The 12,551-nt window shown below is 40.3% G+C and overlaps 1 protein-coding gene across 6 annotated transcripts in view; it reads right to left on the reverse strand.

Annotated features, from left to right (window-relative positions):
- Window positions 1-241: 241 nt before the first annotated feature.
- The window catches only part of garnl3 (GTPase activating Rap/RanGAP domain like 3), a 145,947-nt gene continuing 133,637 nt past the window's right edge, over window positions 242-12,551 (reverse strand). For 4 of the 6 annotated variants that reach the window (XM_061931805.1, XM_061931804.1, XM_061931806.1 and 1 more), the window contains 5 exons: window positions 12,345-12,480; window positions 6,837-6,896; window positions 5,911-6,141; window positions 744-864; window positions 242-679 (listed from right to left, as the gene is read on the reverse strand). In XM_061931805.1, coding sequence (XP_061787789.1) covers window positions 517-679; window positions 744-864; window positions 5,911-6,141; window positions 6,837-6,896; window positions 12,345-12,480 — 711 coding nt within the window. In that variant the 3' untranslated portion in view covers window positions 242-516. The remainder of the gene's footprint in view (window positions 680-743; window positions 865-5,910; window positions 6,142-6,836; window positions 6,897-12,344; window positions 12,481-12,551) is intronic. The other 2 variants (XM_061931809.1, XM_061931807.1) reach the window with 1 other exon arrangement.

Genomic DNA, 12,551 nt, shown 5'->3' on the forward strand with positions numbered 1-12,551 from the left:
TTTTACCAATGAATAAAAAGAAAAAGCTGCCACTGGCACAACAGCGCCCTCACCTGGCTGTAAGGAAGCCAGGCAATGCACAAAATCAGGAAATGCTCTTTGTGTTTGCTAATAGCATGTATTATCCTACATTATGGGATGTTTGGATTACTATATTTTCAGATGGTGGCTGCTGGGAAATAGCATATAATGACGTCCAATTCTGTTTACCTGCACGCTGAATAGAACACAGGACTAAATATGACAATAAAATATATATATTTTTACAGGATATACCTAGAAATATGCACACCAGACGGTGGTCTTTGAGCAGGTGCGTCAATGAAAGAGTGAATTGTGGCGAATGTTTTACATTCAGTTTGGGATGAACGAGCGTCGCTTCTTTGGGTTGTTTGACTGGTCTGGTCCGGCGGAAGGAGACGCTCACAAGGAGGCCGACATCAAACTCAAGAAGCACGGCAAGCAAAAGGAAGGAGAGCAAAGGTTTTTGGAGAGAAGTGCACGATGGGATTGTCTTCACTTGAGGTCCAGGACGTCCTCCTGGAAGGAAGCGGCGAGGGCGAAGGCGCTGGCGAGCGGCGGACTCTCCGCCTGCAGCACCGACTTCTCCGGCTCGGCCTCCAAGAGGGACGAGGCGGCGCAGACTTCCAGGTCCGACTCACTGGTTTCCGAGTCCAACCTGTTGGTGCAAAGAAACGCGATGGTTCTTCTTCTTCTTCGGACAGAAAAATGTCGGACGTCACCTGTCGCTGTTAGTCGACGTGAGCGCTCGAGGTTTAGTGTCTTCGTCCGCGTTCTTCTTGCTCATCCTTCTCTGTTTCAAAGCGCCGCTGTCTGGTTTCCCACTGGGTTCTTCTGTCAGGCCTGTTTTAAAACAAATGGATATAGTCTGTTCCAGGGTCAAACTCTGGCCGTTATTAACTGTACTGCACTTTTTGAATGATGAAGGACTAACGGTGTCATTAAATATTTCTAATTGGAATGAAAAACATACATTGTTATTATGTGTGTCATTGGTTTAATATAATGTACATTTAATTTAAGTAATTATTTCAATATTTACTCATTATTTAATCATTTATTTATTGATTTCCTTATTTAATGAATAATAAATTATTGATTTTATTACGTCATGGTTTATTTTTTCAAAATTGAAATACTTATTTAATCATGTAATTAATTACATATTTAAAAAATATTTCATGATTTAATTATTGGTTTCATTATGTCATGTTTTAATTAATTATTTTATTATGTTATTTCGTTATATCACTATTTAAATAATTATTTAAACATTTAATTATGGATTAAATTTTTTCATGATTTATTAATTTGTCAATTATTTAATGATTGATTTCATTTGTTCATGATTTAATAAATTATTCAACAATTTAATTATTTATTGATTTAATAATTTAATAATTTATTCAATTCCACAAATTCATACATTATTTAATAATTGGATTAATTATAGATTTCATTATTTGATGTTTTAGTTCATTTAAATATTTAATTAATTATTGATGTCATTATTGCGTTAAATTATTCAATTATTTAAGCATTGATTCCATTTTTTTGACTGAATTAATCATTCAATTGTTACATTTTTAATTTCATGATTTCATTAAATATTTAATCAATTATTGATTTTAAAATAACGGGACAAGCGGTGAATGGATGGATGATTTTAAAATTTCATAATTTAAAGGAGTCTTTAATCATTTAAATCATTGATTTCATAATCTCAGGATTTAATTATTCAATTATTTAATTAATCATTTAAATATTTTATGATTTACCTAATACTTCATGAAATCAATTATTGATCATTATAATGATTTATGATTTCAATAATTATTCAATTATTGATTTAATTATTCCTGATTTAATTAATTACTTTGATATTGAATTAATTTTCAAATAATTTAATAGATTAATATTTTACAGCTGAATTAATTATTTAGAGATTTAACTAATAATTTTATGATTGCATTAATTATTTCATGATTTCATTAATTATAGCATATTTAAAAAAATTTATTTTACTATTGCACTTTATGAATCAATTTTTTCTGTCAAACTCAGCCATCAATGTTAGTGAACGGGTCCACCTGTCTGTGGAACTTTGACCAGAGAAGCGTAGGAGTACTGGTCGATATCTTGGTCTAAAAGTGCAGAAATAACTCTGACAACTTAAATAAATTCCTCTACTTTGATCGCAACATGCTCGGGGCCAGCAGGTCCCGCTTCCACGTACTCCGCAAGCTCTAAAATATCCACCGCCAACTCACAAAAAGGTACGCTTATATCCTCCTTAGCCGCCATGTTTCGAAATACTTCCAAAGTTCCAAACAATAGACTAGATTTGTGTTAGCCCCGCCCACTGACTTTGATGGCTGAGTTTCACAGATAAAATAAATTCATGAAATAATTGAATCATGAAAAAATTGATTAAATCTTAACGTTATTAAACATTGAAATAAATAATTAGATGAGTTCAATGTATTTTTAAATTAAATACATTATATATGTATTACAATAAATTTATTTATGTATAGTTATTTATGTGTAAATGTATACATTTAAGTTTTTTTGTATTTTTACCCATACATTAACCCTGTAAAAACACATTTTAAAAGTGGGCCCTTTCATCCAATTGGTGCAATTTGTGACCCCAAGAACTAAAATATACAAACAGATGACAAAATATATTTTATATTACAAAGCAATGAGTCCTGCATATTAATCTGATTGCATATTTATTAAATACAATGTAGCAATCTTTTATAATTTTCTCTTTCAGCAGGAATCAAAGCCATGTCTTCTACCACAAAATGTAGAAGGGATAGGGATATTAAATATGATAAAAGGAGCGTATACATTAATTTTATTGCATTACTATGGTTATCATTACACAACCAGCAGCACCTCCAAGAGGCCACTAGGTGACAGTATTGTTCCGCAAACGCCACACCACTCATGTTCCGTCTCTTTAAAGTGTGAGTACTGGAGATGCGCGGTTTGCGGGCACAACCGCGGAGTCCGCGGATTATCCGCGGATTGGGCGGATGAAATTAAAAAAAATTAGATTTTATCCGCGGGTCGGGTCGGGTCGGGTGGTTGAAGTAAAAAAAAAAATTAGATTTTAAATAGATTCAGGCGGGTGGCAGTTAAACCAATTCGGAAATATATATACATAGTTAAATGTTGTTACCCACATACGAAAAACGAGCAGGCACCTGCAGCATATGCCACAACAGAAGAAAAAAAAAAAAAGATGGACACTTTTACGGAGCGGAGAAGGGATGCCTCGCCGGGGTCCGGGACCGAGGCCCCTTCCCCCGAGAGGGCCCCACTGGGAGCCGTAGCTGAGGCGATCCGCGAGAAGGGCCCGACGCACGTCCAGGGTCACCACCGCGCCCACCGCACCGACACCCCACCTCGTCCGCCTTCGCCGCGGCCGGCGTCACGCGCAGCAGGTAAGCAGCTTACCTGCCCGCCACCCCCGTGGCCGGGGGCTCGTAACAGGGGTCACTCCGCGCGCTCCGCCCGCGCAGCTTACCTGCCCGCCACCCCTGTTGCCGGGGGCGCGTAACAGGGGTCACTCCGCGCGCAGTGCGCTCACGAAAGGGGTGGGGCTCACCCTGGTTGATATAGACAGCAGCTAGGACGGTGGCCATGGAAGTCGGAACCCGCTAAGGAGTGTGTAACAACCCACCTGCCGAATCAACTAGCCCTGAAAATGGATGGCGCTGGAGCGTCGGGCCCATATACCCGGCCGTCGCCGGCAGCAAGATGCGCTTGGAGGTGCGCTCAGCGCGGCTCCCATATGATTGCGCACTGGTGTGCGTCTGGGTCGTGACAGCGTGGCACGCGAATGTCTATGCTGCATTGGATCAGTCTCCTTTCTTTAACAGGCAAAAGCTTTATAACCTCACTAATGCCTTGCATCGTCTATATTAGATATATAACAACGGGCGGATGGCGGGCGGATGCGGTTCTGATCAAATGTTAGATCGGGTGGATTGCGGATGGTTGACGACTTTCTGATGCGGTTGCGGATGAAATAATTGCCTATCCGCGCATCTCTAGTGAGTACCCTAAACTCCGGACTATCAGCTGCTATTTTTTTTCCTACACTTTGAAACCTGTGGCCTATAAAACGGTGCGGCTAATTTATTGATTTTTCTTCGCTGACGGCCACAATGCAAAAAGTTTTCATTAAACACCTGCAAATACACTTTAAATTATGAGTTACTGTTTGTGCTATGGCGCCTCTGTTTGGACGAGTTAGCTCACTGCAGGTGCTGCAGGTTGTAAATGTACTTCCTGCCTTGCACTGGAAGTATGACCATCCATAGCGTTTCTACTCGAAAGGATTCTTCATGCAACGTTTGTAAGTTTTACAATACAATTAAAACAATTTATACTTACGCAACCGTCCCATGTGTGATGTCTGTAGGAGTGTTTTCATGCATATTTGTACGTGCTATCGTAACGTAAACAAGCTAGCGTCGTTAGCATTGGCTAATATGCTAACACGTTTACGAGTGTCTGTGTTAATATTATTAACTTACAATGGCATTCTTTTTGTGTTGTTTCAGTTTCGTAAATTCACCAAAATGTTATTGAGTCTGTTTAGCTGATTGGAGAGCGAGCTTCCGCAGCTAGTGGGTCCATGACCATGACTTCTGTTTTGTTTGATCAGCTGTTTTACTGCCGTGTTACAGGCACCGTTTGGAAACAATTAAGGCATGTACAAAATTTGTGGCCTATGGGGCGGTGCTATTAATATATGTAAAATCATTTTTTTCTTAAAATTGAGTGGGCGGGTCTTATATACCGGTACGCTCTATCGTCCAGAAAATGTGGTAGTTTTGCTTTCTTTCAGTTGTATCGCACCCCATATGGAGAGAATGCGGAATTACCCGAAGCTCCTTGCGCGTGCGGCAGGTTGTAAATGTACTTCCTGCCTTGAACCGGAAGTATGACCGTGCATAGAGTTTCTACTCGAAAGGATTCTTCATGCAACGTTTGTAAGTTTTACAATATAACTAAAAACATTTTTACTTACGACACCGTCCCATGTGTGATGTCTGTGGGAGTGTTTTCATGCATATTTGTACGTGCTACCGTAACGTAAACAAGCTAGCGTCGTTAGTATTAGCTAATATGTTAACACGTTTACAAGTGTCTGTGTTAGTATTATTCACTTACAACGGCATTCTTTTTGTATTGTTTCAGTTTCGTAAATTAACTAAAACGTTATTGAGTCTGTTTAGCTGATTGAGAGCTAGCTTCCGCAGCTAGTGGGTCCATGACCATGACTTCTGTTTTGTTTGATCAGCCGTTTTACTGCCGTCTTACAGGCACCGTTTGGAAACAATTAAGGCCATACTTGCCAACCTTGAGACCTTTGAATTTGGGAGATGGGGGGAAGCGGGGGTGTATATATTTTCAGGTATTTCTTATATATATATATATATGTGTGTGTATAAATAATCCGTTCATGAATGAGTATATCTGTTCAGCCACCGTGTTCAATGGAGAAGTCTTCGTTCTTCTGCTTCGTTTCTGTTATGTTTTTGGACATTACTACTTGCCGTAGTTTTGAAGCAATGCATGATGGGAATCCGGATGTTGTGTGTCAGTGTATTAACGTGCCGGCTGGAATAAACACATGCTGAGAAATAGCTCCGTGCCTGCCTACTTTATGGGTTATAGATAAACCTATGGATAACGGAGACATATATAACAGTCTCCTTTTCAGGTGAGAGAGGACGCTAAAGGCAGTGCCTTTAAGGCACACCCCCAATATTGTTGTCCGGGTGGAAATCGGGAGAAATTCGGGAGAATGGTTGCCCCGTGAGATTTTCGGGAGGGGCACTGAAATTCGGGAAGCGGAATTACCCAGAAGCTCCTTGCGCGTGCGGCTGGCGATCTCCTTGATCTCCATGCGGGACAGCGAGAGCGAGTGCGTGGCCGAGATGAGGGGCGTGGAGGCGATGGCGGTGGCGGCAATGGGCGCCGACGGTGCCGTCAGCACCTTGTTGACCAGCGGCGACTTGAGGGGCCTTTCGATGCTGCGGCCCACCAGGTTGCACAGCGGGATCTTGAAGACGTGCTTGCAGGACGAGTCCCCTGGCGAGCCAGCATAGGGGAAAGAGGACGAGACATTAGACACAAACGTGCGGTTACGTAGACGACGTCAGTTTGATTTGACATTTTGGGGAATCGCACTTTTGTTGATGTCCAAAATGCTTTCAGGTCAACTTTCCTCAAAATGTCAAACGTCCAGGCTGAAATGCATGCTGGTTATTGCAGGGTGTTCCACGTGTGCCTCCTCTGAAATATTAGGGGATCTTTTAGCGCTAATTGAGCTGGCCGATCGCCGCAGTAACTGTCCACATGATGAATGCCGTGACATCACATGACCACCCCCCAAGGCAGTTAGAGGAGGGTTTTTTTTTGTCAGCGCTCCTTCCTTCGCTTTAGAACAAATTAAAACACACACACACTGGTATTTGGACGAGAGCGGCTGACAAAAGTCGCCATGGCGACAGTGCAATCTGTAAATCATGCTGCGGCGGCGGCGTCTTCCAACCCCCCCGCCCCCTAATCTGTCCTCATGCGTCCACCGTTTTCTTATCTCCTCCCCCCTCACCACCCTGACCAGTCGCTCATGCTTTCATCAGGAAGGAGGGAGGGAGAAGGGCGACAGGGGGGCGGGGATGAGCATTCCGGCATCAACATGCGGCGTTGGAGGAGGAGACACAAGTGCAACATGGGTGTGGCGTTAATGAGCGGGCTTTGGTGGGGCGAGGGTCCTCAAGTACCTTCAGCATCCTTCGACATGTACAGCGAGAGCTTGGTACCGTAGGGGATCCGTATAGAATCTGAAGGAGAGGGTCACACACACTTGGAAGGAAGCTTGACAATGCTAACGAGGAACCTTGGCGTCGCATCACCTCACAGTCTTAATGACAGTGCTGTGCAAAAGGAAGGGGGTAAAAGTGTATCACGGCATGAGTGTTCTGTATCGGTAATTATCGGTATTGGTAGGAGAAACATATGTTAAATGTGAACGGTTTTATTTTAAATGTAACCTTCCTCTGATTTAACACAAACATGAGGAAATGTCAACACAAGCATGGAAAACAATCAACGTAAACACAATTGTAGAATCACTTAACCTCTTAAAATGAAGGTGCAAAATGAAGGAATATGTAAGAAATGCTTCAAAAAGTGTAACAAAATAGTGCAACGTGTGACCATGTCAACATAGACCATGGGTGTCCAACTCATTTTAGTTTAGGGCCGCATGGAGGAAAATCTGTGCACACGGGGGCCGGACTATTAAAATCATGGCCTTAAAACAAAAAAATAAAGACAACTTTAGACTGTTTTCTTTGTCTTACTTTGGCCAAAAATAGAACAAACACATTCTGAAAATATTTCAATAAAAATATAGAAAAAAATAACGGCAGCGGTAAAGTTTAGATCCATGAAGGAAGGAAGAAAGTGAATGCATGTTTATAACTGAATACATTTACATATGCATAAAAATGTGTTTACTTTTGTATTACTTTTTTTTAATGAATTAAGTAGCTTTTATGACAACCTTTTTCCAAAACAAAATATAGAATGTGAGATATAACAGGATAATGCATACATTTATCATTTGTTTTCAAAACGGTTACAAAAAAGTGGCACCCCAAAAATTTACTGTGGGACCCCATTTTTATGACTTGATGGGGTCCCATTTTGAAAATTCCTAGCACCAACACTGATGGAGTATTGGTGCGTGCAAAACAACAGCAGGTGGCTGTGGCCTCCTGGCCGGTTCTAATACTACCGTTTTTTTCAGATTATAAGTCGCTCCGGAGTATAAATCGCACAGGCCGAAAATACATAATAAAGAAGGAAAAAAACATATATAAGTCGCACTAGAGTATAAGTCGCATTTTTTGGGGAAATGTATTTCAAACTTACAAGTTTCTTGCTTACTACAAACTTTCTTTCTGCTGCTTGATTGCCGTTTTCTGCTGCATATTTCACTACTTCCAGTTTGTAACCTGCTGTATATGATTTCCTTTTCGGTGCCATTTTTGTTCAGCCCTTCTCAGTTTTTATAAGTTACCCCCAATGTTGAAATGATCAATTTTCATAGGTAAGGAAGTAGTAGCAAGTAGCATCTTTTTTTTCACAATGCACTTCTGCGATGACAAGCCCCCGCCAAATTTTTATTGGCTGACGTGTGTGTGTGACGATTGCTGATATACGCCCAGTCTCTTACGTGAATGAGATAAATAATATTATTTGATATTTTACGGTAATGTGTTAATAATTTCACACATAAATCGCTCCAGAGTATAAATCGCACCCCCGGCCAAACTATGAAAAAAACTGCGATTTATAATCCGAAAAATACGGTAATCAAATATCATCCCAGGGGCCATAGATAATTCATTTGGCCCGCGGGCCTTGACTTTGACACTCCTGACATAGACTGTCAGAATTGCTACTGGCAGTTTTCCTGTGTTTAGAATCACTTCCTGTCCTGGTGCTCTTGTTTTGTCAGTGTTTCCTGTTTGGTCCTAGTGTTTCGCAGCACCTTTACTTTCTGTTCCATGTCCTGTCAGCACACCTGTTCCTCGTTTAATTAGTTTTATTCAGTTCCACCTGGGTCCTTCTTTCAGTGCTGGATCATTCTTCTTTTGAGACTGATGTTGAGTGTGCTGTTTTTGTTTGTTCCCTGCTTCCATGTGAGTATTAAATTAATTTTACTTGCATTCACCAGATCCGCGACAAGACTACGTTTACACTGCAGGCCAAAGTGGACCAAATTGGATTTTTTTTTCCGAAATCACATTTTTTCCAGCTGACTGTTTGGATTAAAAGCAATATGTGATATTTATAAGACTCCAGTGTAAACACGCGCAGGCCCCAATGTGGCCCCGGTGTGGCCTCGACGTCACTTGCATGCGCAGTGCGATGAAGCGAAAACAAAGGAAGTAGACAGGACTCCGTAAATGAACAAAGGAAGTCGCTACTCCTACTACAAACAATGCTTTTTTTAATGTGAAAATAAATTTAGATTTTAGAATGAATAGTGATTCTTACTTGTAATGATTCTTAGTCAATAAAAAAAATCAATAAAATAAATATATATATATATATGTATATATGTATATGTATATATATGTATATGTATATATATATATATATGTGTATATATATATATGTATATATATATATATATATATATATATATATATATATATATATATATATATGTGTATATATATATGTATATATATATGTGTGTATATATATGTGTGTATATATATATATGTATATATATATATATCTACTGTATATGTATGTATACATATGCATGTATGTATATATATATAAATATATATGTATATGTATATATGTATATGTATATATATATATGTATATATATATATATATATATGTATGTATATATATATATATATATGTATGTATGTATGTATATATGTGTATATATATGTATATGTGTATATATGTATGTATATATATGTATGTATATATATATATGTATGTATGTATGTATGTATATATATGTATGTATATATATATATATATATATATATATAAAATTTCTTTTTCATTCATTTTCCTAAATTTGTCCTGTCATATTGTTGACGTAGATGATCATACCAGCTGTACAGATTTACTTTAGAAAAGAGAAGTGTTGGATACTTCTCTTGTTGCCTTATTTATATTTGACTTTATTAAATGTTTGGGTAGAATTTTATTCAACAAAACCAGTTTTCTTTGAAGTAATATAGAAATGTATCAAAGCTGTTTATCTATTTGATGGAGGAATGTAGTTAATCATAGAACTGGCATCCAATGTTATTAAAAAAATCAAGAATCGCTTATGAATCGAATCGTTACCCTCAGGAATCGAATGGTGTGGCGCCCAAAGATTCACAGCCCTAATAAATAAAGCAATATATTTGGGAAGGTTGTGATCTTTTTATGGCTGTCAAGTAGAGGAAACACAGACATCAGTGTGGATTTACGTTAGCTTTTTTTTTTTCCAACTCACTCACGTAAAGAGCTTACGCAATGTAGGTAACTTAAGCAAATACGCCACAGCGTCAATTCTGGTTCTTCAACAATTGCTATTTCTCCGGAATCAAAATATATCTTCATATATTACATATAGCCTATTTGCGCACTATTAAATAGTGATACACCAAAAACTTGGCCGCCTAAAAAAATACTTTGCTCACTGAAACCGGATGTCTACTCGCACGGACGGACGACGTAGTCGCATTCAGGACGCATTTTTCTGTTCATACTAAACTTGCATTTGAAAACATTCAATTCTTTTATAATTATTTTGGATCCCAGTGGGACACTACAGTGAGTTTCTCAAAATATCAATACACACGAGATGGGACCAAACTAATCAGAGCGTGCTGTTCAGTATTGTGACTTCTGATTGGCTCCTCCTTCGGCAACATCCAGTCCCGCCTTTTCAAATGTAAAGGTGACTCTGTAGGTGTTTATGTATAGAGGGCTCCCATAATGTTCAAAAAACATATTTAGATGTTTTTTGTGCTCTAGACAATTCCTACTTCCCGGATCTAGCGATCAGCGCGACAGCTGATAGGTGGCGATTAGCGCGCCAGCTGCTTCTCCAGGAAATCAGCAGTAATGTGGAGAGACAATGTGTCTTTTATTCACAGTAGCATTTAAGATAGCTAGCGATCGGCACGCCCGCTGCCAACCACCGATTGGCGCACTAGCTTCCATGTAGCAATAGGTGCACTAGCTGACAGCTAGCAATCAGCGTGATACTTACCAGTTAGCAATTGGCACGCTAGCTGACAGTTAGCGAATGGCGCACTAGATGACAGCTAGCAATCAGCGTGATACCTACCAGCTAGTAATCAGCGCGGCAACTGCTTCTCTAGAAACAAATGTGAAAAGACAATGTGTTTTGTATTCTTATTAGCATTTAAGATAGCAGCAGTTAGCAATCGGCACGCTAGCTGCCAGTTAGCAATGGGCGCGCTACCTGATTTGCGCTCTGGCTGACAGTTAGCGAATGGCGCACTAGCCGACAACAAGCGATCAGGGGGCCAGCTGCTTTTTCAGGAAACAAGCAGTAATGTGCAAAGACAGAAACAAGCAGTAATGTGCAAAGACAATGTGTCTTTAATTCATGTTAGCATTTAAGATAGCTAGCAATTGGCGTGCTAGCTGCCAGCTAGCGATTGCCGCACTAGCTAAGAGTTAGCGAATGGCGCAACTAGCTGACAGCTATCGATAAATGCACCAGTGGCTACCCCAGGAAACGAATAGTAATGTGAAAAGACTGTGTCTTGTATTCATGCTAGCATTTAACATAGCTAGCGATCGGAGCACTAGCTAAGAGTTGGCGAATGGCGCACTAGCTGACAGCAGGTGATCATCAGTATGCCAGCTGCTCGCGAGCGATCGGCGAGCTGGTTGCTTCTGCAGCAAACAAGCAGTAATGTGGAAAGACAATATGTCTTGTACTTACTGTAGTTCATTCCCCACCTAGTACCAACCTCGTCATGTCCGTTGTGTCCTGAGCAAGACACTTCACCCTTGCTCCTGATGGGTGCTGGTTAGCGCCTTGCATGGCAGCTCCCTCCATCAGTGTGTGAATGTGTGTGTGAATGGGTAAATGTGGAAGTAGTGTCAAAGCGCTTTGAGTACCTTGAAGGTAGAAAAGCGCTATACAAGTACAACCCATTTATCATTTATTTTAGTTTTAGTTGGCGGATCGCTAACTGGTGCTAACGGCCAGCTTGCAATCAGTGCACTGGCTGCTTCTTCAGGAAATGAGCAGTATCAATGAGTTCATCATAGTACGGTAATTAATCAGGGTTTTACAATATTTAATATGTGAAACTAATACTACTCGTAGGGAGTTTTACCATGATTTATAATAATGATAACTATTACATCCCAGAGAGGGCGTGGCCTTTTAACGAGCTGTTCAATCATTAGACAGCCACTTTTCCTCAGGGGACCAAAAGACCTTTGACTGAAATTGCATAAATAACATTTTGGTGACAATCTGGAGAAAGGTGGTAAAATGAATGGATTAATCAAACTACACGAAAGATGCTGTCATAGTAAAGAATTAGACGTCAGCAAAGGACAGTGAGTATTAGAATTAGGCGTGTTGAACGCGTCGTTTTTCTTAGTTTATCTGAGGGTCCCCGAACACACCATCAACGGCTGCATCGCCCGGAGTCCGACAGACCTTTTGGACAGCACTGACATTTGACAAACGCGAGGACACTCACCGTCGCCAAGGGGCGAGGGGAAGACGGGCATCTCGTAGCCGGTGGGCGTTTGCGGGGAACTCTGAGAGCTGGTGTCCCTCGAACTGCAGTTGGAGGCCGAGCTCACCGGGGCCGAGGAGAGGAAGTAGATGTCCGACTGCGTGGGCGGGACAAAGTGTTAAGGTTTGATCCAAAACGGGTCAGTAGTGTTTGCTCAATCAAAAGACA

This window comes from Nerophis lumbriciformis, linkage group LG39 (assembly GCF_033978685.3).
Source record: "Nerophis lumbriciformis linkage group LG39, RoL_Nlum_v2.1, whole genome shotgun sequence".
NCBI lineage: Eukaryota > Metazoa > Chordata > Actinopteri > Syngnathiformes > Syngnathidae > Nerophis > Nerophis lumbriciformis.